This window comes from Camelus dromedarius, chromosome 16, assembly GCF_036321535.1.
Source record: "Camelus dromedarius isolate mCamDro1 chromosome 16, mCamDro1.pat, whole genome shotgun sequence".
In the NCBI taxonomy this organism is placed as follows: Eukaryota; Metazoa; Chordata; class Mammalia; order Artiodactyla; family Camelidae; genus Camelus; species Camelus dromedarius.
Window position 1 is genome coordinate 15,053,285 of NC_087451.1, and position 27,891 is coordinate 15,081,175.

The 27,891-nt window shown below is 48.0% G+C and overlaps 2 protein-coding genes and 1 long non-coding RNA gene across 6 annotated transcripts; 2 read left to right on the forward strand and 1 right to left on the reverse strand.

The window, feature by feature from the left end:
• Positions 1 to 355: 355 nt before the first annotated feature.
• CCL5 (C-C motif chemokine ligand 5) lies at positions 356 to 5,830 on the forward strand. The gene is made up of 3 exons (XM_010990506.3): positions 356 to 588; positions 1,752 to 1,863; positions 5,584 to 5,830. Exons 1-3 carry the CDS (start codon positions 513 to 515, stop codon positions 5,669 to 5,671), a joined length of 276 nt encoding a protein of 91 aa, XP_010988808.1. The 5' UTR covers positions 356 to 512; the 3' UTR covers positions 5,672 to 5,830.
• Positions 5,831 to 6,032: 202 nt separating this feature from the next.
• On the reverse strand, positions 6,033 to 27,810 carry LOC135323197 (uncharacterized). Of its 4 annotated transcripts, none has more exons than XR_010384457.1 (5): positions 27,021 to 27,810; positions 24,356 to 24,426; positions 12,446 to 12,544; positions 11,331 to 11,479; positions 6,033 to 7,752 (listed from the first exon to the last, which is right to left on the reverse strand). It is a non-coding gene; the product is annotated as an uncharacterized LOC135323197 (long non-coding RNA). The 4 variants fall into 4 exon arrangements; XR_010384454.1 differs by having other exon boundaries at positions 6,033 to 10,263; XR_010384455.1 differs by having other exon boundaries at positions 10,087 to 11,479.
• On the forward strand, positions 8,410 to 21,314 carry HEATR9 (HEAT repeat containing 9). Its single transcript, XM_010990507.3, has 15 exons — positions 8,410 to 8,497; positions 9,634 to 9,683; positions 11,256 to 11,437; positions 11,698 to 11,824; positions 12,049 to 12,105; positions 12,299 to 12,355; positions 13,041 to 13,098; positions 13,488 to 13,618; positions 17,557 to 17,739; positions 18,129 to 18,221; positions 18,327 to 18,446; positions 19,489 to 19,562; positions 20,035 to 20,086; positions 20,528 to 20,614; positions 20,869 to 21,314. Exons 1-15 carry the CDS (start codon positions 8,410 to 8,412, stop codon positions 21,241 to 21,243), a joined length of 1,734 nt encoding a protein of 577 aa, XP_010988809.3. The 3' UTR covers positions 21,244 to 21,314.
• Positions 27,811 to 27,891: the final 81 nt, after the last annotated feature.

A 27,891-nucleotide genomic window follows, 5' to 3' on the forward strand; every position in this document is an offset into this window, starting at 1 on the left:
GGCGGAGCACTGAAGTGGGAGCCAGGGCACCTGGGCTCTGGTCTCGTCCTTCTGCCCCTAGAGAAGCAGCTTCCTGACCTCTGGGGGGGACCCCTGCCCTGGCAGATGAAGCTGAGGATGCCAGCAGAGGAAGAAATTTTCCACCACCGCTGCTTGTGCTGGCTCTTCCTGAGGGCAAAGAGGGAAGTGATGAGCTCACCCTGGATCGGAGGACGGTGAGGAGAGAGAGAGAGGGGAGAGGGGAGAGGGGAGAGGGGAGAGGGGAGAGAGAGAGAGAGAGAGAGAAAGAGAGAGAGAGTCATATTTCCGGAGGCTATTTCAGTTTTCTTTTCCATTTTGTGCAATTTCACTTATATCAGCTAGTGTGTGACTGCTGTGCTGGAAACTCCCCCAGTGGGGGCGCCCCCTCTACTGAGCTGGCTCCCTATAAAGGGCCAACTTGAGCTGCAGAGAATCCCTGCAGAGGATCCTAAGAAGGCGGGTGGACCCCACAGCCTCTGCCCACAGCTACTATGAAGGTCTCCACCGCGGTCCTCGCCATCATCCTCACCGCTGCCACCCTCTGCGCACCTGCGTCTGCCTCCCCATGTAAGTCCAGGTCCTGACTGGGGCCCTGACCGCCGCAGCCCTGCGGCGCAGACCTCGCCCTCCTTTCAACCATAGCATTTACACTGTCTATGATTTACATCCTTCAGTATTGCTTTACCCAGACGTCCAGGTGTCCCAGAAAGATCTCTAAGCCACTTCATGGCAGGGACCCTGAGATCAACTTATCTGTGTCTTCAAGGTCTCCACCCAAGCCCTGTGGGTGCTCACTGAGTGTGGACCAATGCTGGGGATGTCAGTAGGCAGGGGCAGCTCGAGCTGATCTGGAAACATGACTGACTCATCTCTATCACCAGCAGGGTTTCTAACAAGCTTCTAAGCACTTAGCTAAAATCCTCCTGGGACAATCATAATCTTCCCCATTTCATAGATGGAAAAATATGGGGCTTGAGAAAGGATAATAAAAGTTAATTAAAAGCTCACTGTGGGTCAAGTATTGTGCTGATTGCTTTACATGTACTATCCTATTTAATACTAGCGTCTACCCTTTGAGTAGCGGTCCTTGACTTATAGAGGCCCAGAGAGGTTAAGTAACTTGTCCAAGGTCACACAGCTAGGCAGTGAGGAAAGTAGGGTTCAAACCCAGTTGTAATTGGCTCTGACACTACCACTGTGCTGGGAAATGGTAACTGACACTTGCCGGGGTCATCCTGAATTAACTGACCAACAAAAAGTCCTCCTTCTCTGTTCAGAGCCCTTCTCAGGACGCAATATGCATCTTCAGGACCCTCTTAGGGGTCCTGGCTGAGCCATGAAGTCTGAGTTTTGGAAGCCTCCCACCAACTCACCCCGGGTCTCAAAGAAACCAAGTTCTGAATCAGTTAAGAATCCTAGGAGGGCAAGAATAAGGGCAGAGGGCCAGCATGCCCTGAGTGCCAAAGGTATGGGGTTATGTTGTAGAGGGCACGATGCCAGCTGGGCTCAAGGATTAGGTGAGGCACTGGGGAGATCCTCTCAGTCCTCTGTTGGAATCCCCACTCTGCCACTCTGTGTCCATGGCCAAGTGACTTTACCTCTCTGATCCTCAGCTTCAGCCGAAAGAGGTTAAGAGTCCATGTAAGATGAGTCATATAAAATGCCAGCACAATACCCAGCGTGCACCAGTAATGAATCCAGGGGTCTCCTTCCTTCCTTCCTTCCCCCAGATGCCTCGGACACCACACCCTGCTGCTTTGCCTACATCTCCCGCCCGCTGCCCCGCGCCCACATCCAGGAGTATTTCTACACCAGCAGCAAGTGCTCCATGGCAGCAGTCGTGTGAGTCTCAGCCCTGTGGAACCCTCCAGGGGGCGAGGAAGGGACACCTTTCTTCCCAGGATCGGTCCCCTAATCAGGAGCTCTCGGAGAGAGTCTCCCATCCACTCCCACCCAACCTCCAGCTACTCAAATAGCCACAGCTCCTCCCTCCCTAGCTTCATTTTCACCAGCTCTCATGGAAAAAGATTAGACGAGGTGTTTTCGCAGGACCCTCCACTCTGATGGACCAGGTCAGGTCTCCGATCTAAAAGGATGTGACTGTTACTTGAACGTGGTCTGTTGAAGTAACAGTCGATCCAGTTAAGAACCCCACAGTCCCCCATACCCTACACCCAATCAAATACACCTGCAAGCTCGGAGGATCTAGAAAGGGGAGGTCAGAGGTCAGGGCCCTAATTGCAGTCAAGTATGTTTTTTTAAAAAGTTATTGATTGATGAAGAAATAATGAAGTGAGATTCTCCTTTAAATAACCACAAGCTACTACATTTGGAGAAATAATAATCCTTGCTACCTAGGAGGTGCCTACTGTGTGTCAAATGCTTTACATGCATTATCTCTAAATTTTATAACATCCCTGCTAGGTATGCATAATTCTCTCTGTGTTTCAGAAAATAAAACTGAGACCCAGAGAGGTTTGGTGACTTGCCCAAGGTTGCACAGTAAGTGAGGGATGGAGCCCGTCTCTGGAGCCTCCTCTTTCTACTCTAGCAAGGTCATCAGTGATAGTTGCTTAGAAAATGAAAATGGGGCAATCATGAAGTTTGCTATGTAATGATGAAGGCTTTTAATCCAAAAATGCCTGTGACTCTGGCAAAGTTCTAGGTGTTCAGAGTTGGCCTTTGGGCCTGATGAATCCTTTTAAGTGCAGCAGTAATATTTAGCACTACGAGTTTTATTCCTGAAAACAGATAATTTTTGAAAGGAAAAAAATCCTTTTTTGAGCACCCATCACGGGGCAGGCAGAGAGGAGTAAAGCACCACCCCTGCGCTTTGGGGCGCACAGCCTAAGACGCACGCAGCAGGGGCAGGACACCCTGTGAAAAACCATTACAAAAGGAGAGAGGGAACGTGGCATGCTTCAGGGCTTAGGAGAAGCGATTTGGGGGAAGTCTGCTGCCAAAGGTGCTGCCTTGACATGGGGTTAGACTGAGAGACTGGGTGTATCAGGCAGAGGGAATGTCACCAGGACACTCCTTTGGTTTTTGTAGCATCTCCGTGTAGGAAAGCACTGAGGGCCTTGAATTTCAGTACCACGTGTGGTAAATGAGAGGGAACAGGGAAAGCCTGGACAAGAGGGGTCCAGCAAAGAGGCTGTTGCTGTCCACGTGAGTGGTGTTGAAGGCTGAACAGGGCCTGAGGGGAAGGAAAGGAGAGACAGGTGGGAACCCATCAGGGGTGGAATCAGCAAGCCCAGGCAGGTGACGTGAGGTCGGGAGCAAGGAAGAGAGAGGGGTCGAGGGCGATGGTGAGGTTTCAACCCAGACAGCCAGAGCAGGGTGGAGGCCCCTGAAGTCCCAAGGAAGAGCTGTTGAAAAGGAAAGGGCCAGGGTGCCAGCACAACAACCCGGTGGAATGCAAAAGTGTGAGAAGAGGGGTTGGTAGCTGAGGAAAGGGTGGTGGGGCCAGAGCTGTGACACTCTTTTATAGGAGGAAGGGGTCTCCCAGTGGAAGTGCAGCGACACAGCATCGTCTTGGCTGCTCCAGCTAGTCTGTCTTTCTTAGAATCCTGGCTCTGCCAACTGGTAGCTGTGTGAGCATGGGCTGGTCACTGAACCTCTCTGAGCCTCAATTTCTTCATCTGCAAAGCAGAGTTAAATAGAAGTATTTCCCTCACTGGGTCAAAGTGAAAATAATAAAATGAAAGATAAAATTCGATTATTTCCTAGCACACAGTAGGTGCCTGATGTTAACTTAGATCATCATACTTCTCTCCCTCTAAATCTATTATTATATACATGGAAGTGACAGGTCAACTTGATGAGTGACTGCAATTCACTCAGTCACTAATGCATTCAGTAAACATCCACTAAGCACCCTCGCTGTGCCAGACCCAGGGCCAGAGACTTGAGGAATCGCCCAGGAGAAGAGGGCAGCAACCTTGAGCACAGCCGCTCTCAAGGAACAGATGAAGGCGGAGGCTCCCAGCGAGACTGAGCCGGATGAGGGGTAGGAGTGAAGTCAGGCCAAGAGAGTGTCCCCCAAGAAGGGCAGGGAGAGAGAAGGCTTGGCAAAGAGGGGCTATTACTCAGTATCACATTCTGTGGGGAGGAGGAGGAGGAGGAACAGGAGGCCTGAGCAACCCTCCTCCCCAGTGTTGGTTTTCTGGCCTTTTGACTTCCTGGCCACAGGCCAAGGGGATGGAGGAGGGAGGTCAGTGACTCTGCAGGATTTCCTGTGTGACACCTGCCTTGACAAGGGCAGGGTCTGGGTTGGAAGCATCCTCACCACCCCGAATAAGATGGCAAATACTAGGAGGCACCAGAGCCCAGAACACCCCTTCTTCTCCATCTCTCTTCTCTGCACGCCAGGGCGAGGGAAAGGGAGATGGTCAAGGCGCACTGAGTGAGGCTCAGAGAAGGGAAAGCAGCTTCCCCAAGAGCAAACACTGTCTGTGATAGAGCTGGCAAAGGGGCCAAGAAATCCTTTCTCGCCAGACAACCTAAGACTTCACTTCTGGGCTCAAAAAAGAGCAAGAAAGCAACCTGAAGGGGAAGCCCGAATGAGAAAGGTCCAAGCAGGCCGGGCAAGCTAACGGTAACATGTTAATTAGCAGCACTGCTTTCCAGGCCCGAGGTGCTCCCCCAGACAGAACCTGTCTCCCAGCAAACAGGTGAGGCAGCAGCTGGACTGAGCCCGTGACCTCCCACTTAGACCATCGACACCTGTAGAGGCAGGGCCTCTCGTCCTCATGGGCCTCCACGTTCTGGCCAGTTAATTGGCAGAAGGGCTTTGACATCTGCCAATATCTCAGGGTCCTCAACCTCTCTGAGCCACGGTGTCCAGAACCAGGACCCTTGGTCTCACGTTGCTCCGATCCACCATAAAGCCAAGGTCCCACCACACGTTTGGTATTTTTCAAAACTAATTTACACGTACTGTCTCACCTGAGCTTCACAACAGTTGTGCAAACTAGGAGCCATTTCTCTCTACATTTGAGAGGTAAGCACATAGACTCAGGGGTCCCAAGTGATTTCCCCAAGGTGACCCAACTAGTAAGTGGCGAAATCAAGACTCAGGTTCATGCCCTTCTCCCATTTACCCTGGCACGCAGATGTGCTCCTTTGTTGAACTGCATTATCTAAAACCAAATCACATGTGTGTTTGTTTTTACCACTTCTTATCTCCCACTTACTCAGCCATGACTCAGTTCCTGGAGGACAATTCTTTTTCTCTGCATCTTTAGCAACCAGCACAGGGTCTGAAACAGGAAGTGCTGACCAGCTCAACCCTGGGCTCCTCAGGCCCCGTATCCCCTTGGCTCTCCATGCTGCATGTGTTTGTGCGTGGGGGTTAAAATGCACACAAATCTGCTTCTGGCTTGGGGCCCTTTTTGACCCAACAGAAGAGGAAATGGCCTTTCCTTGAAAGCCACAAATACACAATCTTTTGGAACTCCAAAAATAACACACCCAGTAGCATTTCCCCCCACCTCAATCCACCTCATCCCCAAAGCAGGCTGTTCCAGCACTGACCGGGTCTCACCCTCTTCTCTCCCACAGCTTTATCACCAGAAAGAACCGCCAGGTGTGCGCCAACCCAGAGAAGAAATGGGTGCGGGAGTACATCAACTCTTTGGAGTTGAGCTAGGACGGAGGACGCCTTGAACCTGAACTTGTGCAAAGTTTCCTATCGCTTCTTGCGCTTGTCCCCACCAGCTGGGGAGGCTCCCCGCCAAGTGCTGTCCTCGCGCCCCCTCCGTGGAGGGCACAGGAGTTTCCACCACTCACAGCCCAGGTGGCAAAAGCCTCCCAGGCCCCTGGGGCTCTGCCTTGTGCACTGGAGATCTCTAGGCTCTGAGCTTCAGACCCCCCATCCCAGCCACGGTTCTGCAGTCAGAAAGGAAGTCGGCGCCTCTGGAGGCGAAGGAGGGAGGGAGACTGGGCCCCTACGGTCATGCCCGTGGCCAAAGCTGCCATCTTGGCGCCTCCCGGGGAAGGGCTGACTGGCAAATGTGAAAAATCAGCTTTCCATTAAAATTCTCAAGGCAATTACAAAGCTGGCTCCTGGTTTGACTTCCCCTCTGGAAGCCCTCTTCCTTGTGAGCAGTAAGCACTGGATCCTGGGCTTGTCACATCCAATGTCCACCCTGGGTTCGGGGGCAGACAGAGCAGGTAAAGTAACTAGTGGCTTATCCACCCTGGGGGTAGGGGACAACAGCCACTGCCTCCCACCCCCAAGTCCCCAAGAATTTTTCACTCCTGCCACACACCTCCCTGTCTCCTCAGATCGTGGCTGGCCCTTCTACCCATTCTGCTCACCTTCCACCCCAGCCTATCTGACAACTCACCCCAGTCAATTTCTCTGACACCACTCTTGCCCCTGGAATGGGATTAACGACGATCCCAAAGCACCTCAGTTCTTTCCAATAAAGAGAATGAGGTATGCTGTGGGTTTCTACGAATGCACCAGCACTTTTCAGGTGGAAGCATTACAACTTCCCATCTCTGTGTCCCTTCACGTGAACATATTTTAGCAAAATATATCCTCACAACTACAGCTCACTCTGTGCCAGGCATTGTCAGCCCCTAACATTCACCACTGTCCATCCTCATATCCCTTTGGGAAAGGCTGTATTATTAACCCTGTTTACAGTTGGGGAAAACTCTTGGCAATGAAAATAACTTGCCCAAAGCCCAAAAGCAGGAAAAAAAAAAAAAAAGTGGTGGACGCAGGGGGAGGGAGGAGGGTTATAATTAATGTTTAAACCCACCGGGTCCAAGGTCCAATGCCAAAACTGATGAGGTTTTTTTTTCCCATCTTTAATTTGCAAAATTTCAGACTTACCGAAATTTGCAAGAATACACCCATATACCCTTCATCTAGATTCAAATATTAACATTAACCACATTTGCTTTATCTATGTGCATATATGTGTGTGTGTTTATACATAAACACATACATTACATATATGATTGGTATACACATTTTTTTCTGAAATGAGAGTAAGTTGCCGATGTGCCATCACTCCCCTCTAACAGCTGTAGTAAGTCTCTCCTAATAACAAGGACAGTCCACGTAACCACAGAATGAGAAGCATTTAACATTGACACGATATTGCTTTCTGATTAACACACAGCCCACGTGCAAATCCTCTCAACTGTCCCAATAATGTTCATTAGAGCTATTTTTTTAAATCCAGGATCCATTTATCTATACATATTGAATTTAGCTGTCATGTCTTTTTAGTGTCCTTTAACAGACGTTTTTGTCCTTAAGTACACTGATTTTTTTTCAGAAGTTCAGATCATTTTTTTGTAGAATACTTTCTAAGGTGCATTTGCCTGACTGCCTCCTCATCATGAGATTCAGTTGAACATTTTGGGCAGGAAAACCACATGGTGACGCTGTCTTTCTCAGCGCAGCACATCAGGACACGTGATGTCAGTTTACTGGAAGTGACGGTCTAGTCGGAGGACTTGGTGGCCCATGTTTTCTCACTACAGCGAGCTGCCTGCTGTGCACCAGGCGTGTTGGGAGGCGCTGGGGGGGTGGGGGCAGAATGGAGAGGTGAATGAACCCCAGGCCACCATCTTTACTTTTAGGCTGTTTCACAGTCCAATGAGGAAGACGGAGGGACAAAGCACTGAAAGGGAAGCAGCAGTCCAAAAGGCTGAGGTCACACTGTAGCGGAGGGGGGTCACACCACTGAAGGGAGTGAGGCAGGGTGCCTGGGGGAGAAAAGAGACTTCAGAGATGAGAACATGGAAATGGAGTTTGAAAGATCTGAGAAGGAATTTTAACAGGGAGAAAAGGAAACAAAAGGCCTTCCGGGTAGAGGGAGGGGACAGCATGCACGAAAGTAGAAGGTGTGAGTGGCAGCTCCTCACCACATTAGTAAGAGTGCTGTCTCTCACTGCCAAGGAGGGCGGTAAGGGGCTTCCATGTTTTCTGCCATTTCCCGGTGAGGAACCCTAAGGGCAATCCCTGCCTCTCACGTGGGCTGTGTGAGCTGGAGTTCACTTCACTAAAAGTTCCTTTTCGAATGTATGCCTCACCACTGCCCCTCAAGCTAGCCGGACAGGCATGGCTTTCCCACTTTTCAGATGAGGAAACTGAAGCTCCCAGGGGCAAAGTGACTAGCTCAATCCACAGGCCAGCAGATGCTAAGGCCAGGGCTCAAGAATGGAACTGGAATGTTCTGTTTACCTAGGAGATCTGATTGCTTAGCACTTGGGGGCTTCTACCTCCAGACGCCCAGACACCCCACCAGTCCCTCTAGTGCCACAGAAGACAGGTCTCCCCAAGCTGTGCCCCCACTGCCCCAGGGGAGTGGTCCCTGTAGTCCCCCTGACCCAGGTTTCCTCTGGCCCCACCAGGAGAAGAGAATGGCCTACAGAAAATTAGCCGAGATCTTTGACATCAACAGGTCAATGTTCAAGTGCCCGTGGCTGGAATATCCAGAAAGGACCAAAGGTGAGGCTGGAGAGGACAGGAGTGGAGTCAGGGACAGGGGCCTGAGAAGAAAAGGTCCCTGGCACCCACTCCCTGGCAGGGTCCAGCTGATTTCAGCAAATCCGTGGGAGGGGTCAGGGCGGACTGCTGGATACTTTGAGGGCTCGCCACAGCCCTCGAGGAAAGTTTCCAGGGCCCTCTAAGAGGGACGTCTTTGTGTCTCACCAGCTTCTGCTCCCTCATCTGCACCCTCCTCTCTACCCAACTCTCACACCTCCAAGATTTTAAGTTGTTCCCAATGCCTAAGGCTCTTTCCCCTCATATATCTGGCTAACGGCCACCTGGACTGAAGACTCAGCTTATGTATCATCTCTGAAATCTTCCCTGCTCCTCCCAACCAGGTTAGGGGCCCCTCATCTGTACCACCTATGCCTTTATCCATCTTCACCTTTGTTTCCTCTTGTTAATCACTAATAAACAGTGCTGTCTCACCAGCTGGACCAGTGCTTCCCAAAGTCTGTTTCCAGAAGAAATGCAAATTCTCAGACCCCACCCCAGATTTACTGAATCAGTACTCTAGGGCTGATGAGTCTGCAGCTGGGCATAAAGAACTCTGTGTTTTAACACGCTCTCCAATTGTTTCTAATGCACGCTCAAATTTGAGAACCACCGAATGAGACCAGTGGTTTTCACATTAGCTGCACATTAGAATCCCCCGGGGAGCTTTCGAAAATGCCTAGGCCCCTTCCTCAGAGAATCTGATTCAACCCATCTGAGGTGGGGCTGAGGCACGTTAAAAATTCCCCCAAATAATTCTAGTATGCAGCCAGGGCTGAGAACCACCGCGGTGCTAAACCAGCGCTTCTCAGATTTCAACACGTATAGGAATCTTGCTCAAATGAAGATCCTGATTCAGGAGGTCAGGGGTGGAGCCTGAGATTCTGCATTTCTGAGAAGCTCCCAGGCGATGGCAGTTCTGCTGCTCCACTGGCCACATTCTGAGCAGCAAGGTACCAGAGAACCATGAGCCCTTTAAGGACAGGAACTATGCCTTATTTACCTCCCTGGTGTAGTGTTCACTAAACGCTGAACGATGAATGCCTGGATGGATAATTCTTCAACCCTCCTCGGTAATCACTGTCTCATTTGTACCACAGAATTCAGAAAAGCCATGGCTCCTGTTCACCTGCCCTTGTCCTGCTACCAGGTAAGACCCCTAACTTTTGCCACCCTGCGAGCCTGGCTAAAGGAGGAGGGGCAGCAGACTGTCCCTTCCCATTAAGGCCAGCTCACAGAACCCCAAAACTCACCCCTAGGGCTGCCACTAACTCTGTGTGACCTTGGACAAGTCACTTTCCCTCCCTCAGGCTCAGGAGCTTCCTCTGCCACAGGCCAACCCCTGCCCAACTCCCTTTGTCGGGTTGCTATGAGAGAATATCTCTATAAGGCCTGGGCTATGCAGGCAGTGCTTAATGAGTTGTTTGTATTAATTAACACAGGGATCCTCCTAGCTGGAGTTGCCAGATAAAGTGGGATGCCCAATTAGCATTTCTGATGAACAATGAAGAATTTTTAAAATATGAATATGTCCTAAATATTGCCTTCATTACCTGAAATCCGAATTTAACTGGACATCCCATTTCTTATTTGCTTGGTTTTTACTAATCAGAGTGAGTCAATGCCACATTTTCTGAAATCACAATCCCCTGAGAACTCTTATTATGATCTTCTCAGTCACCAAACTGGGAGCCGCTGGCTGAAGCCCCTCTTCCTCATTGCTCAAAGATCTGTGGTAGAAACAGGGAGGCTTGAGAAGAGACAGGAATGAATCCTAATGGAGTCTTCAGAGAAAGCCCCTGACCCATCCAGAACCCTCCACTACACTCAGAGCTACAGTCTCACAACTGTTTAAGAGAAGTTATTTGAAGAATAATCTGCTTTTCCAATGAAATTGTTAAGTCCTAGGAGGGCAGGGACGATAACTGGATCCCCAGCACAGAGCACAGTGCCTGGCATCTAACAGGTGCACAATAAATTCTGTTGAATACCCGAATGAATGAACAGAAGCCTGCGTTTCGCCCCTCTTTACTCCGCATCTCCCTCATTCCTTTCCCTTTTCATCTCCTTGCCCAGATGACGTTTTTAAAGTGCTTTGAGAGCCTCAAATAACCAAACTGCGTACAGCTGTGCCTCGGTATCCGCAGGGGATGGGTTCCAGGACTCCTGTGGATATCAAAATCCACAGATACTCAAGTCCCTTACATAAAATGGTGTGGTGTTGGCATGTAAATTACACATATCCCCACAAGCACTTTAAATCATCTCTAGATTACTATAATACCTAATATCATGTAAATAGTATGTAAATAGTTGCTGCGTGCAGGACAAATTCAAGTTTTTGTTTTTGTAACTTTCTGGGATTTTTTTTTTTTCCCAAATATTTTCATTCCACAGTTGGTTGAATCCATGGATGTGGAACCCGCGGGTACGGAGGGCTGACTGCACTCAGATCAATTTATGATCAACAATGGCTCCACAATCTTTCTCACAACCACCTTGGGAGGGGTACAGAACAAGGATTATTGGCTCCATTTTGCAGATGAGAAGACTGAGGTCTTGGTAGGGTCTTGCCGAGTCACACAGTGGGTTAGGAGGTGGCTGTGGCTTTAGCTCAGATGAGAGGCTGAAAGCCATTTCTCTCACCTAGTCCCTTCTCACCCTGGCCATTTTCCTGGCTGAGGAATGTCCCCTGTGATGGCTCTGCCACTCACACCCCCAGGTGCCAAAAGAAGAGATACCCCCAAGTCCGGAGTGCTGGAGGCAGAACCCCAGCAAGCCAAGCTCCGTAGCTTACCGCCACTCCAAGAAGCCTGAGATCTACCCGCACTGGTGCACTCTGTATGATCAGCAGAAGGAACGGGAGGCCCAGAAGACATTGAAGAAAATGAGAAATCACCCTAGGTGCGGTTTGCCCCCTCCTATTCTCCACAACTTCCACATCTTCTAGAAAAGAAAGCAAAGAGAAGAAAGGGGTAAGGTGGGGCTGGGGGTTGGACAAGTCAGCCTACAGATCCCAGGGGAGAGCCTGGGGTAGGAGGCTGATCTGTCTTCCTCTGGTCCCATCTCTGAGCTGGGCTGAGAACCAGGGGCAGAGGAGAGTTTGTGAAGTAAGGAGGGAGGAAACAAGGGGACCAGGGCTACCTGTGCAATTTCTCACACAGGCATCTCAAAGAAGACACCCTCATCCAAAATATCCATCTCCCCATGCTCAAGTTGACTACAAAATCTCAGATGGAATCCAAGCCCTTAGACCCTAGTGGGGACCCCCTGAAGTGGCAAAGATTAAAGGTCAGGGACCACGGTGGGAAGGAGGATGGGGAGACTCGGGAGACTCCCCTCCTGTGGGTTCCCTGACCTCGGGCTCACACCATCCTTCAGCCCTCGGCCCCTGCCTGCAGAACGGAGGGAGGGGAGAAGGGGCTGGATGAGCTCTTTCCGGTTTGAAAGTGTAGCTGTAGGGCTACATGTATCCCTTTCTTCCCTTCCACTGGCTGGCTCCCTTGGATGGGCAGGAGCTCACAGAAAGCCTGAAATCTCCCAGAGAGGATGAGCAGTTCTACGCAGCACAGGTGAGAAGTGGCCAGGCTGGAGGAATGTGGGCACAGGTAGGAGCTGGCTGGGCTGAGGGGAGAAAGATGCTTGAGGTGGAGGGTGGGGGTGGGGTGGTAGTCCAAGAACAGACTCCACCCCTGTCCAGAGGATGGTAACTCCTGGCGCTGGTCTCCAAGGTCTCTTCCCTTTCCTCTACCCTTGTCCCTGCAGGCTCTGGGGTGCCTGGGCGTCAGTGACAAGTTTATCATGGAAGCACTGTGGCAGGTGGTGAGTCTGGGGCTGCACAGAGCTCGGAAGAGGAGGAAAGAGGGCCTGACGTGTGCAGAGCATGGGCACATGGGCACAGACAGGGCTCACCAGGATCAGGGACGACGGGTCAGATCCAGCGAAAAGAGCACCACCTTGTGCAGCATGTCCCCATCTCATGTCCTCAGCTTCTTTAAAGGGCAGCTTGATCTAAAAGGAAGGGAAGAGGAAATCTGAAGATTCCCTTTGTCTAACAGAAAAGATGTTCAGCTGACAAGCCAGAAGGGAGCTGGCACTGAGTTCACCCTCTACCTTAACTGAGTCAGTGCCCCGTGCCTATATGCCAATTAAGAAGGGGGGGGGACTGTGTTCTTATCCACAATCTCGTTTAAATCTTCCCATACCAGGACTAAATAGTAGTATCTGCATTTTTCTAATGAGAAAATAGAAGTTCTGAGAGGCCAAGTGACTTGCCCAAGGCCACATGGTTACCAGATACCACAAAGGGGCTTGAACGGAAGTCTCACTCCCAAGTTGTCTTCCTTCCATCGCACCACCCTGCCTGTGCTGTGTTTGAGCAAAGACAGGTCATTCTCTAGGGCTTGGTTTCCTTGCTTGTCAAATGAAAGGTTAAGCTGAGATGATTCTTAAAGCTCTGACATTCCATCATCTTACGGCATGTTTCCACCACTGCCTCTTAAATCAGGCCCGGACTGGTCCAAAAAGAGTGAAGCATGAGGCCTGTCGAACCCTGGCCATCCTGGGTGAGTACGTCCTCTCCCTGGGTGGAGTAGGGGGAGGCGAGGAAGGGGACAGTGCAGCCACTCTCCCCTTCCCCTGTCTGGGAAGGACAGAGGGAGTGGAGTGTACACCCACTCCAGCCTAGCTGCTGGCAGGGTCTGGGAACCATCCTGGTACTGCTGGGGGCAGAGAGGAAGGTGGGGTGTAAAAGGCAGGAGGGACTGGAGAGAGGTAGAGAGCGGACCTGCAGTCATGCTCAGCCAGCTGCCCCGGTGTCCTGGGTGGACGGGCAGCACCATGGGATCCAGTACTTGGAAATTCTGTCCTAAGGGCCCGGTGGAGCCAAATCAATCCTGGCAGAGAGGAGCAGCCCCTGAGGCTCTGCCCTGACCTGAGGCTCCTCGCTGTCCAGGTTGCCTGAATAAGCACGTGATCCAAACTCTCATCAAACAGCTGAAGGGGCAAAATGAGGGGCAAAGGATGGATACTCTGACGGGGCTTCGAGTGGCTCTGAACGCATGGGCTGCTGTCCCCAAAGACCAGGTGACTGGGGGGAGAGTCAGTAACTGGGGTGAGGTAAGCAAGGTAACTGATGGTGTCGGCTGGGGGTTTGGCCAGGGAGAAGGTAACCTAGCTCCTGGCTCTGATGCAGGAGGATGATGTCCTTGTGGAGTTCCCTGTGGAAAAAGTTCCCTGAACAGAAACACTGGCAAAGCCACTTAACTACTCATATAACCTCTGAAAAGCCAGCTTCAGAGCTGCAACTTGCCCATCTCTAAAATTGATACAATGATTATTTTATAGCATTGTTGACAAGATTAAATGAGATACTGTACATAAAGCACCTAGTTCAATGCATGTGCTCTTTAAATGAGAAACCATCATTATTATTATCGTCCATAAGAATAACCTATTAAAGGAAAATCTCTGCCAAGAGGGGACAGGGACCAAGAAAGTGCTGACACTACTTGAGATTTTTCCCTTTTAGGTTCTCTTACTTTGACCTCATCAATGCTCCATGTAAAATAGAATTCATCCTTCATCTATTTACTCAACAAACATATATTAAACAACTATCATGTGCCAGGTACCACCCTAGGCCCTTAGGATACATCAGTGAACCAAACAGGCAAAGAAACCTGCTCTCAGGGAGCTTACATTCTAGTGGGGAGAGACATTTAATTACATAGTATGTTAGAGGTGACAAGTGCAATGGAAAAATTACATAGCAGGGTGAGGGTGATCAGGAATGCCAAGTGGAGATGGGGGTAGGCTGCAATTTTAAACATGGACGACAGGGAAGGCCTCATTTAGAAGTTGTCATTTGAGCAAAGATGTGAAGAAGGTGAGGGGTAGTCCGCAGATATCTGAGAGAAGGCATTCCTGGCAGAAGGACAAATCAACACAAGGGCCCTAAGGCAGGAGCACGCCTGGCATGGTCAAGAAACAGCCAGGAGGCCACGTGGTGGCGGTGGAGTGGGAAGAGAGAAAGCAGGGGGAAGTGAAATTAGGTCAAAGACGTTACCAGGAGACTAGATCGTATGTGGCCTTCTGGATGACTTTAATGACTTGAGCCTTTCCTCCGAGTGGAATAGGCAGCGACATGATCTAACTTATATTTCAAAATGCTCACTCTGACTGCTATGTTGAGAAAGGATGAGTGGGGAGTGGGGGTCAGGAGGAGGCAAGAGCGGAAGCAGAGAGACCAGTCAGGGGCTGCTGAGGCAATCCTGGTGAGATACAATGGTGGCTTGGACCACAGTCGTTGCAGTGGGGTTGGTAAAAAGTTTTTAAACTCTGGATGTATTTTAAAAGTAAAACTCTGACAGATTGAATGTGAGTTATAAAAGACAGAGAGGAAACAAGGATGAAGCCAAAGTTTTTGGCCTCAAACTGAAAGGATGGAGTTGTTATTGACTAAGATGGAGAAAGATGCAGGCGGAACACGTTTGGAGGTAACACCGTAAGTCCAATTTTGGACAAGTTATGTTTGAGATGTCCAATGGACTTCCAAGGGAGACAGCAAGTAAAGGGCTAGATATATAATCTGGAGTTTAGAAGTCTGAACCAGAGAAAGAAATCGGAGTTATCAGCACATAGATAGAAATTACTGTCATTCAGCTAGATGAGATCACTGAGAAATGAACCAAGAATCAAACCTTGGGGAACCCCAGTGTTAAGAGGTCAGCAATAAGAGGAAGACCTGGTAAATATTGAAAAGTGGCCAATAGGTAAGAAGACAACCAAGAGTGTGGTATTCTGAAAATCAATTGGAAAACATATATCAAGGAAAAGAGACCAAACCATATCAAATAATAAAGGATGAAGAATTGATACAATGAATTTAACAATGTGGGAATCATTGATTATCTTAACAAGAACCATTTCGGTGGGGCAGTGGAGGTGAAGACCTAAATGAAGTGGGTTTAAGAGAGAATGGGAGGGAAGACGTTAGAGACGGCAAGAACAGACAACTTTCCAAGTTTTGCTAGAAAGAGTTGTGGTTGGCATCTGGGGTAAATTCTAGAAAAAAGAAAAATAACAGCATGTTTCAATGCTGAGGGATAATGATCCAGTGGTTACAAAAATGAAAATTTTGAAGACAGTGGGAAGAATTTTGCAGCAATAGGATGAGATTGAATATACTAGTGGAGAGATTGACTTTAGATAGCTGGTCATAGTCCATAGATACAAGTGGGAAGGAATAACATACAGAGGTACAGGTGTTGAAAGTTGGAGAGAAGTGGTGGTAAATGTCTCTGAAAATTACTTTCTAGTTGCTTTTATTTGCTTAGTAAAGTAGGAAGCAAGGTCTCATCAACTTAAGAGAACAGAGGAAGAAGTGTTAAAGATTCCAGAGGAAAGAGTGTGAATGAGGAAGGTGGGGAAGAGAATTGCCCGGGGGAAAACAGTATGATCACTAGGCAGTATTAAGGGTCTACAGACCTAAACAAGCAATTCTCCAAGGAAGACATACAAATGATCAAAAAGCACATGAAAAAATGCTCAATATCACTAATTATCAGAGAAATGCAAATCAAAACTACAATGAGGTATCACCTCACACCAGTCAGAATGAACGTCATTCAAAAATCCACAAATGACAAATGCTGGAGAGGCTGTGGAGAACGGGGAACCCTCCTACACTGCTGGTGGGAATGCAGTTTGGTGCAGCCACTATGGAAAACAGTGTGGAGATTCCTCAAAAGACTAGGAATAGACTTACCATATGACCCAGGAATCCCACTCCTGGGCTTGTATCCAGAAGGAACCCTACTTCAGGATGACACCTGCACCCCAATGTTCATAGCAGCACTGTTTACAATAGCCAAAACATGGAAACAGCCTAAATGTCCATCAACAGGTGACTGGATAAAGAAGAGGTGGTATATTTATACAATGGAATACTACTCAGCCATAAAAACCGACAACATAATGCCATTTGCAGCAACATGGATGCTCCTGGAGAATGTCATTCTAAGTGAAGTAAGCCAGAAAGAGAAAGAAAAATACCATATGAGATCACTCATATGTGGAATCTAAAAAACAAAAACAAAAACAAACAAACAAACAAAAACAAAGCGTAAATAAAGGACAGAAATAGACTCACAGACAGAGAATACAGACTTGTGGTTACCAGGGGGGTGGAGGGTGGGAAGGGATAGACTGGGATTTCAAAATTGTAGAATAGACTACACTGTATAGCACAGGGAAATATACACAAAATGTTATGATAACTCACAGAAAAAAAAATGTGACAATGAGTGTGTATATGTCCATGAATAATTGAAAAATTGTGCTGAACACTGGAATTTGACACAACATTGTAAAATGATTATAAATCAATAAAAAATGTTAAAAAAAAAAAGGGGGTCTACATCACAATTTCTTCTCCAGGAAGTGTAGGCACAGAGTCAGCAGAGAGTTGAGGACCATGAAGCAAGAGAGGGTAAAGGAGTTGAGTGAGCAGGACCATGGAATTTAAGCTGGGTAAAGAGGGAAGAAAGTGGGGGCAGTGAAAAGGTGCTCAGTGGACTGTTAGTCTTTGTGGAGTCCAACAACTGTTGACATCAGAGGTGAGCTAGAAAGACAGGAGGAGATGGAGATCATAGAGAAGTTGCAGTAATGGGTAATGATAAAGTCTCTTTGTGGGAATTAGTCTCTGACGCAGAACAGACCAGGTTATTGGAAGAGAGGCATTGGGTCAATGACATATACATTTTTTCAAATGCCAGGAATGAAAACAGCAGAAGTGTTATACATTTTTTCAAATGCCAGGAATGAAGACAGCAGAAGGATGTGACCTAGGAGCAAGTAGATGACAGCAAAAATAAGGGGAAGTGGGTAAAATAATCTCATGACAGGAGATTCACTTTAGGGAGGAGGAAGAATGGTCTGGAAGCAGTAATGACTGCCCTCTTAACAAAGCCTGGCTGATGACATGGTCCCAGCACCCATTTCACCTCCTGTGTCCCACTCAGAGGACGCAAGTCGAGGATGAAGAGAAGTTGGTGTCGGCGCTGCAGATGCTGATAAAGAAGCCGTTCAGTGAAGCAGCCAGAGAGGCGGCACTGTGCTTGGGTTTCCTGAGGCCCTGCAGCCACACAGCCCGAGACTACCTGCTGCAGTCCCTGTGCCAAGGGCCGAAGACCCAGCAGATGAAGGTGTGCGGGGTACTAGCTGTGCGGCGCTCCCTGGGAGCACTGGAGAAACAGTGCTGACTTTGGTGGGGTCTGGACCCTGTCATCCTTATCCTAAAAGAAGCTTTAGCAGGGAGCCCTGCAGGGTTCTGTGTGTGTGACTATGTACACGCATGAGTACGGGGTCATATGGATGAAAGTGTACACGTGTCTGTGTATATTCAGTTTGTATGGGTGTTCATTTATGTATCTGCACATGTGTGCACACACGAACTTGTGCTCTCATTCAAGAGGCCAAGAGGGAGGAGAAAGGACCCCACCTGTTCCCTGTAAGTTCCAGCCCTCAAGTCGGCTTGGCCATCCAGATGCCACTTGGTCCTGCATACCCCACCCCGCCCTGCCCACCCCCACAGGCACTTACTATGCTGGTCAACATAATGGGTGTGCACTCAGCCACCGTCATCAGGACCATCCTAGACCAGCTGTGCTATTCCAGTGTCCTTGAGGTAAGCTCTAGGGCTGCCTAGTTCCCTCCCTTCTCCAGCACTCAGACAGGGCTGGGGGATGAGGGAGGGAGTCTGTCCTTCATGCCTTCCCCAACCTGCCCTCAGCACCGCTTTGAAGCCACCCAGATGCTCAAGACCATCGGGCTAGAAAGGATCCAGGCACAGGGTTTGGAAGGACTCACATTTGAACTGCTCAGACGGAAGACATATAATGAACCCTTCTTCGTAAGTGAGACCAAAGCTCCCAAGCCTGGGCAGCCTGAACCTGTCCCTTTACCCTTCTCTGAAGAACCCCCACCCCTGCAGCTTGGCTCCCATCACACTGCCCCCTCCAAAGCCTCACATTCACCCTAACACAGCCCCTGTTTTCAAGCCACCTTGCCTTCACTCAGGCAGTTCTCTCAGCTTAAGTGCCCTGAGTCATCCCTCCCTCTTCTGCAAGGTGGAAAACGGCCTCATGCTTTCAGTCCCACTGGTAAGTAACTCGTCCCTCCTCCTGCCTATCCAAGTACGGCTGCCCCTCCCAGCCCAGTCCAAACAGCATCTCCTATGGGAAGCTTTCCCCAGTCACCACGAACAGAATCACCCTGCCTCCCTCTGTGTTCCCTTGCATTTACCTTTGTTACAGCTTGTTACAAAACCAGCCACAGAACTTCTACAGACATCTTTCTAAAGCCTAAATCAGACTGTGGCTCACAACAATCGCAGCACAGAACTTCTCAGTCTCTCCCCAAACCCTCAGGAGGGCTTACACTGCCCTTCGCCACCCAGGCCTGCCTACCTCTCCAGCCTCACCACACGGCTGCTCGGAGCCACACACCAGCTGTGCTGAGGAACACTCTGTCCCGATTTATACCTGTGGTCCCAGTGTAACTACTCAGTGCCCCCAGCTTGAAGAGTCTGTTTGGTCACCTAGCCAAACTGAATTATTTCTGTTCCCTAGCCTTTCTGTGCCCTTCCTTGCTTCAGGCTTTTCTGCATGCTCTCCCTCTGCCGGGGATGCACCCAGCCCTCAGCTGAGGCATCACTTCCCCCAGGAAATCTTCCTGGTCCTCATACTGTGTCAGGAGACCCTCCTGTTGCACCTTACACTTAGTTCAGTAGTGTAACTGCCTGGTCACTAGTCTGCTTCCCCACCAGACCATGAGCTCCACAAGGCAAGGACCACACGTAGCACGAAGTAAACATTCAGCAGGGGTTCGCAAAGCACCTAAGGGCACACCCCTGCAATCCTGCTGTCTGTTGTCCCACCTTAATCCCTCTTCAGGCTATGAGGCAGGCTGTTGCTGAAACTGTGGAAGAGCTCAAGATGAAGCCTACAATGATGAACTTGGTGGAGGCGTGAGTGATGAACTTGGACTGGTAGCTGCCAGGGCCAAATCCTAGGCCATGGGAAGGGAGCAGAGGGTCAAAGAGAGCTGAGAACCTTCTGCCCGTTCTCAGCACACACTTGTCTGTGCCCCTGGCCAAGTCACTCTTTGGCCCCTGGGCTTTTCTTCATCTGTTAAAAGAGGCTGATAACACCTGCCATGCAGGGTTTTGCTACAAAGCTCAAATTAAGGTGAGGACATCAAAGGGACTTATAAATGGTAAAGTTCTGGACAGATGCGAGTCCTGATTGTCATTTCATGCCTCCTGGAAAACTGTAGTACCTGCCTTTCCCCTCTCTGACCCAAGAAACAAGAAGGGGACGTTAATGAAATTAATATCACTCGTCAGTTTATGCCTGACTCAATCTGGACTGTAGAAAGAAGCCAGCCTTCCCCCTCTTCCCCTGAGTTGGACCACAACACATTTACTCCCTTCTACACAGGCAGCTGATGAGCTCGGATGTCACTGCACGCCAGGAAGCAGTCATCTCTTTGGTAAGGCCAGCTCTGCTCCTCTCAGCAGATGTGCTGATGACAGGCGGAACAGGCAGCTGAGCAGAGTTACTGAGGGGAAGAAAGGGCTGTGAAGTTTGGGGAGGTGGTTTGCTTGCTTTTCTATTTTAGAATTCCAGCCCTATCAGGAGATCAGGAAAACCTTTTCTCCAGGATTAGAGGTGGGTGGGATAAGGAACAGGAGATGGGTGAGGGGGCGCTACTTAGATACTGCAGAAATTGTCTTGACTCTCTTGGTGAAAAATTGTAACAGAACCCAATCCAGTGTCCCCAGAAGGCGAAGAAAGGGGTATGTCAGCTGGGAAGCCAAATCTCCCTTTCTCCAGGCACAGGGTCATCCCAAGGGGACTAGAATAGAAAAGAGTGTAGGTGGGGCATCTTTCTGGGCTGGCTACTCAGGCGCCCTCATTCTCCCTCTGCCAGGGCGTCCTGGGGAGCCGCAGCACACAAACGTTCCACCTGGTCCTGGACATGCTAGACGTGGAAAAGAGCCCATCTGTGAAGAAGAGCGTAAGGCATTCCTGCCCACCTCTTCCTCTTCTCAACCCGTCCTCTTCCAAGCCTCTCCCACCTACCCTCCCCACTCGCTCTTTGTCAGAGGGAAGAGAGGCGAATGAGCCCTTAGACACTGTCCCTTGACCTCATTTCCTGGGGCCATAGTGGCCTGTGACCTGAGCACTCTCCCCCAACCGGCCCCGGAGCTCCCCTCCCTTCCCAGCGCTGGCCTGAAGTGAGCCAGCCAGAGGGCTTTTGTTTGAATGCAGCTACAAGAAACATTAATTCTCTTGGCTTCAACTGATCCCTGGATCCAAAACAAGCTGAAGAACAAGGTGCTCTTTGTACACGAGGTACCTAAGACCACCGAGAAGGTAGAGCCTACGAGGTTCCGGAAAGAGTCTGAGAACCCAGAAGAGTTAAATGTCCAAGAATTTCAACTTGCACAGCCGAACCCCTCGTTTCTTACAAAGGCCAGTGCCACATCGGACCAACGGAAAAAGTTAAATGCCCAGAAAGGGTCTGAGACCTGTGCCTTCGCACCTTGTTTCTCTAAATCACAAAAACACAAGCCACAGGCCCCGGGGTCCTGGGCACTGAGGATCAGGAAACAGCTCCGGATCCTTGCTCAGACCTCCAAATAGGTCAGTTCTTTTGGCTGAGCCCTGTGTCTCTCCTTGAGAGCTCTCCCGAGAAAACAATCTACACTTATCTTCCATGAATAAATGAGTGTCTCTCTACCTACCATGGCTCTTCTCTTCCTCATGGGCTGCACTGAAATACAGGTCTCCTCACTCCTGGCTGAGTGTTCCTTCCACTCAGCCACATGTCTTTTCCATGAGACAGAGCTGCTCTGGACAGCCAGCCTGCCTCCCTAAATCAAGCCCTTGTCTACGCCCAGAATTTGATGATAAAGCTAGAGAACTGGGCTTCTGCCCAGAGGGCCCTGCTGAGGGGAAAAATGGGAGAAAATCCTGGAAAGCTTGGCACTTGGACCATTTCCTCTTACTAACTTATCCCCCTCCTCCCCTCCCCCACTTCCCTATCAGTGGTCAGGAGATAAGTAAGTTTTTAATCAAGACCAACTGTCCTCTCTGCTGTCCCTTCTCCTATACCTGCTTTCTACCTACCTCAGGTCATTCCCTTTGACAAACTGTATTTACTCTCTAAAACTGCCTTAGTTTCTCCGTTATTTTTACTGAAGGCTTCAGCTTCCCTCTGCCAACAGGATCTGCCACACCAATCCCAATAAGCTATATCCTCCATTAAAAGGAAAAGCGCAGACTTGGGAGTTAGACAAATCCGAAAGCTAATCCTAGGGTCCATCACTTACTTGATCTTTGACTTTGGACAAGTTACAGAGCCTTTGTTTCCTCACCTCTAAAATGAAGAGAATAATGCACACTACTTCAGAGAGTTCCTCTGAGATTAAACAACACACGGCCTATCGGTGCCGGCATGACACAGCAGGCACTCAGATGTGGGCTTCTTCTCTCTCTCTTCCTCTCTTCAGTGTTGCCATGTGAACCTGGGATGACCAGAGGTTTAGAAAGTCCTGCCACCTCCTGTTACTCCTCAAGTCTTATTGCACAATCTAACAAGAGGTCAGGTTCTTCCCATGAAGCATAGAAAGGTCAAAATAAAACAGATGCTCCCTTCCACTTCCCCACGCTCCAGGTTCTAGAGTAGCCCAGTTATATTCCAAATCCAGCATGGTGTGTGTCGCTGAGATTTATCTGCCCTACCACTTCCAGATTCATGTTTTGCTTCGCAGAGTTCTAAGTAAAAACCAAAAGAGAAGTTTCACTATTCTGAAGTATAAACAACACTGGCTCTAACAGTATGCCACAAAGACCAAAGATGGAAAAATGATCTTTTCTTCTTTTGCCCACTCGCAGTTTTGTGCCAATGAGCAACATAACCTGAATTTCCCTGGGCCTTAACAGCCTGTGGGTACAAATGAGGCCTTATCAACTATATAATTCAGGCTCTCAACTCCTGCAGAATCCATCCTGCCCACAGATCTCCAACCCCCTCTCTTCCATATTTCTGGGTCTCCCCAGGCGATGCTGATTACTCAGCCAGATACCAGTCTCTGCTCAGTAGGACCTCAATCCTCATTTCACCAGTCCTCACCAGAAGATTTAAGACAGCACTGAGCATAAAGGTCTGCACAGAGCACTGACCATCTAGTATGCCACCAATGTACCGGAGCCTTTCCAGTACCAAGGCCACCTAGATCCAATGTTCTTAGAAATATGCTGAATCCAAGCTGTGGCCAACTTCCGGCAGAGATCTGAAATGCCCACTGCTCTCAGCCATTAGAATCTGTTGGGACTGACTGTGGGCTACCATCCAAAATACAAGTCTTCTTCTTTTCTTTCCTCCCTATCTAATGGGATCTCTGGATACTCCTACTGATGGCCAAAAAAAAAAAAAAAAAAAAAAAAAAAAAAAGCAACGCGTTTACACCCTCTACCTCTTTCCTAAACACTCTCATCCGTCTCTGTGCTGTAACTGAAATCTGGCTCTCTCAAACTGGCCTCTTCCTGAAATCTCAGGTGGTGCTCATCCCCCTACATCCTTCCAATGTCACCATGTCCTGTCATTGTTCCTGAGGGTCTTGGCTCTCTAACCAGCTGTACCACCCTCTGCTCCACTTCCCTATTTTCTCTCTCTCATCATTGCCTAAATCTTAGTCCTGCTATCGCCCTGATTTGAACAACCATCCAACACCTCGGCTTCTCAGTCCATGAGGTAACCCCGAAGGCTTTCCCCTTCCACTCACTGCAGCTACCCACTTCCAGGGCCACACTTAGCCCTTGTCATCCCCAGGAATTGCTCCATCTCCAAAATCCTGAACATCTACTTTCTGATCCAAACCTTCCATCTATCCAGCTTTTTATCCCCACTACCTGTCCTTTGAATCTCATCAGCAACACTAAGTTTTTGACTTCCCTATGTTCTCCGTTAACCCGCCTCTTTTTAAATTTCTTCTCATCCTGGACTCCATCCATCAACCACTATCCTCACTAGTCTCATACTTCCACCATCACCTACCTCTCTGACTAGTAAAATCCCCAACCCTGAATCACACTGCCTCTGATCCTATAAGCATGTTGCTGATTATAGGATTATAGTGGAGAAACTTAACACGTCCATAGATTGGTACCCCTAAAATACTTGCCTCCTATCTTAACGAAGTCCATATTGTTGTCTGGCAATTTTATGGGTTCCTAGTCACGATTCTCTGCTATTTCATACACAGGTTATTTCAAGCCTTCACTGCTATCTTCACATTTCCTACAGTCTCTTCAAACTTTTTATATTACTTCCACATCTCTCTTCGGGGGAGGCGGGGGAGACATCAGATGAAGTTACCTAAATGTCCTGCCTTACCTTTCAACTCACCTGTTACAAGAATCCTCGTATACAGTCGTCAAGAGCGCAGGCTCCAAGGCCAGGCGCCTGGTTCATATCCTAGCTCTTGATCTTGGGTAAGGTGCCTAACCTTTCAGAGCCTCTGTTCCTCAATGTCCCTTTCAAAAGCCGCTTCCAGTGGCAATCAGAATCGTTTACACCATTCACCTCTTCTGAAGTGAAAAATTCCCTATACCTCCTTGCCTCACAGCCTCATCATGAGAAGTATGAGTTAACACACACAGACTGCTTCTAACAGTGCCTGGCACACAGCAACCTCCCAGTACATGTTAGCCATTTGCTGCTATTATCATCAGCATTTGCACTTATTCTTACCTCCAATTACATGCAAGAAGCATTCTCCTCTTCTGAGGCAAGATCCTCCACCAGTGTTCTGGAAGCCATTCCTTCAAGGAATTTGAATATCAGTTATCCCCATTTGCTTCCAAATAGTGTGTAAACATGATCAATTCCTACCCATCTTAAAAATAACCTTCCACAAACCCATATCCTTGTCATATGCCTCTTCTTACCTCACCCCACCTCTAACCACCCTTCATCATCAAGATTCTTAAATAGTTATTCACCTTATCTGTCTGCATTTCTCTTATTTCTATTATTCATTATCCTTCTTCAGCTTGGGTTCAGAATTCAATTCTCAACGCAAACTGCTTTTGCTAAGGCAGTGATTCTCAAAAGGGGCAATTCTGCTCCCCAAGGAACAATGGCAACGTCAGGAGACATTCTTGGTTGTCACAACTGGGAGCTGCTACTGGCATCTGGTGGTAGAGGGCAGGGATGCAGCTAAACATCCTACAAAGCACAGGACAGCCCCCTCCACAGCAAAGAATTATGCAACCAAAAATGCGAGTAGCGCCAGGGTCGAGAGACTCTATGCTAAGATAATTTACAACCTCCATATTGCTAAATATAACGCATGTTTTCTGTGCTTTATGGCTTGGCCAACCAGAGCACTAGACACCATTAGCTTCTCTCCTTGAAATCCACTCTTCCCTTGGGTTCCACCAACACCTCACTAGCCATTCCCAGTCTGTTTCGGTATCCTCTTCTGTTCTCTTAAATATTAGTATTTCTCAGGGTTTTGTCGTAGACTCTTGTCTCTCTACGGTCTCCAAAACCATTAGAATCAACTGGGGCTTTTTTTTTTTTTTTTTAATGCCCCAGGCCTCACTGATTTGTTTTGGAGTGGAGCCCAGACAGCTTTCATGTTTTAAAAAAGTTCCTAGATGATTCTAGTATTCAGCTAGGATGGAAAACCACTATTCAATCTTATTTTAATCACATCCACTCTCATCACTTTACCATTTGTATTTTAATGACTCACATCCGTAACAGTCATTTAATTAATATTCATTGAGTACCTACTCTGTGCCTGACACTGTTCTAGGTACTGGAGTAGAACAGTGAACAACAGACAAGGTTCCCTACTCTTCTGGAGCTTATATTCTAATGGAGGAGAGAAATGAACAAACATAAAGAGATCGTCTCATTCAGTGATACGTACTGTGATGACACTGTAAGAGGTGATGCGAGTGTAATTGGAAGAGGAAATATTTTAGCTAGGAAGGACAGCAAAGACCTGAGAGGGAGACTGGAATTCGACCCAACACTGTAGTGAAAAGAAGTCAGCCATGTGAATATATGAGGGAAGAGAATCCTAGACAAAGAGTATACAAAGATACTGAAGCAGAAGCATATTTGGTACCATCAAGAATTACGACCAGTACGATTAAAGCAAGGCAAGTATAGATAAATGTTCTACAGTGAAGTTGGAGAGACAAAGGTCAGATCATACAGGCCTTTGTAAGCCAGGAAAAGGAATTTATAGCCTACATACAACGGAAAGTCATTGAAAAGGGTTTAAAGAGGCATGACATACAGGTTGATTTACATCTTTACAATACCGTTTGGCTGCTCTGTGAAAAAGAGATTTTAGAGGGGCAAGATTGTAGGGGATCTATTAATGGCTATTGCAATTATCCAAAAAAGAGATGACTATAGTTCATACCAGGACTGTAACCAAGAATATAAAGATGGTTTCAGGATATATTTTGGAGACAGAATTAAAGAGGACCTGCAGGTACAGGATGAATGAACAAGAACTCAAATGTAAGTTCTAAGTTGTTCTTGTTTTTGGTTTTGGTTTTTTGGGGGGGTTGTGGGGTGGTGAATTAGATTTATCTTAATGGAGGTACTAGGGGGTGACCCCCAAGACCTCGTGCATGCTAAGTACACACTCTACTACTGAGCTATACCCTCCCCCAGTTCTAAGTTTTTTAAATAGGATCTGGGTGGACAGTGAAGACATTTACTGAGGTGAAGACTAGGGAGAGAAACTGATTAGATCAAAAGTTCTGCTCAGTCCCAGCAGAGTCACCAAAAAAAAAAAAGTTATGTCCAATACATCCTAGTGGAAAGGTCAAGTAAGTAGCTGGTTATAATCCAGTTAAGAGGTCAGGACTGGAGACAAATTTGGTAGTCATCACCATATTAAATGGTATTTAAAGCCAAAGCCTGAATGACTTCACCCAGGATATAAGTGAGTATCAGTAGAAAATAGAAAGGGGATCAGAACACGTTGAGAAACTTCCAACATGTAAAGGGTAATTAAAGAAGCTGGCAAAGGAGTCAGAAATCAGTAAGAAAGAAAATCAGTGCTGTGTAATGTTGAATGCTCTTTTCTGAGCTGCAGATTTGCACACCCAGCTGCCTACTGAATGTCTCTACCTAGAAGTTTCTTAAGTCCCCCAAAGTCTACTTACCCAAAGCTGAATTCATTCCCCTCTTCCTGCTCCCAAACCCATTCCTTTTCCTTTGTTTCCTATTTCGATGAACAGCACATCTACCTGACTCTTCTCTCCCCACTACTTCTGATATCCAGCCAAATCCTGTCAAATTTCCCCCTTCATTTCTCAGATCTATGTAGTTATCTCCTCCTTGTCCAGTCACTATCTGAGCTCAGACCAGTATCATCTCTCACCTGGCATACCATTCTGTCTCCAATCCAGCCTCTCTACAAGGCAGCGATAATCATCTTTCAGTTGATGCCACTCAGGTCACTCCTCAGCTTAAAATCTTTTAATGACTCCCTACATGGAGACAGGGGAAAAATGAAATGCAAGGACCTTATCATTGAGCTGGTTTACCTCTCCAGTCTTATCTTCTGCATGCCCATTCTTGAACTCCTTCCTCCAATCATAATGTACTATATAAAATTCTCAGGCACACAGCCTGTTCCTCACTCTTTTAACTCCTGATTTATTTGTTCATGTCAGTGTTCTGTACTTGGCCAGTTCCTACTCTTCCCTCAAGACTCATCAAGCCTTCCCAATCCCACATGACTGGATTAAGTACCTTTCCAACCAGCCCTCAAAGCACCTTGTACTTACTCTTACGGGAGCACTTACAGACTGTATGCTGTCCGTTTGCTTGATGGGCAACATATCCAGCATTTGATGCAGTGCCTTACCCTTGATAAGGGTAGGAGAAAGTTTTTTAATGAATACCAAGTAACATACTATGTACACTGGTATCTTAACCCTGGTTTGTCAAATCCTTACTTTTCCTATCTAGTCCTTAAACCTCGATATTCCCAGCATCTAGAACACTGCCCTAAATAAATGGTTCCTAGCTGGAAACTGAAACTAAACTATACCAAAATCACCTGGTAAGCTTAATATAAATTAAGATTCCCAGCCCTACCTCCCCACTTCCCACTGATTTCTGATCCAAAAGACCTGGGCTGAGGCCTAGGAATCTGGAATTTTGACAACCTCCTCAGGTGGTTCTGATAGGCAATCATGGTTGGAAACTACTATTCTAAACAGCATAGGCACTCAATAAATATTGTT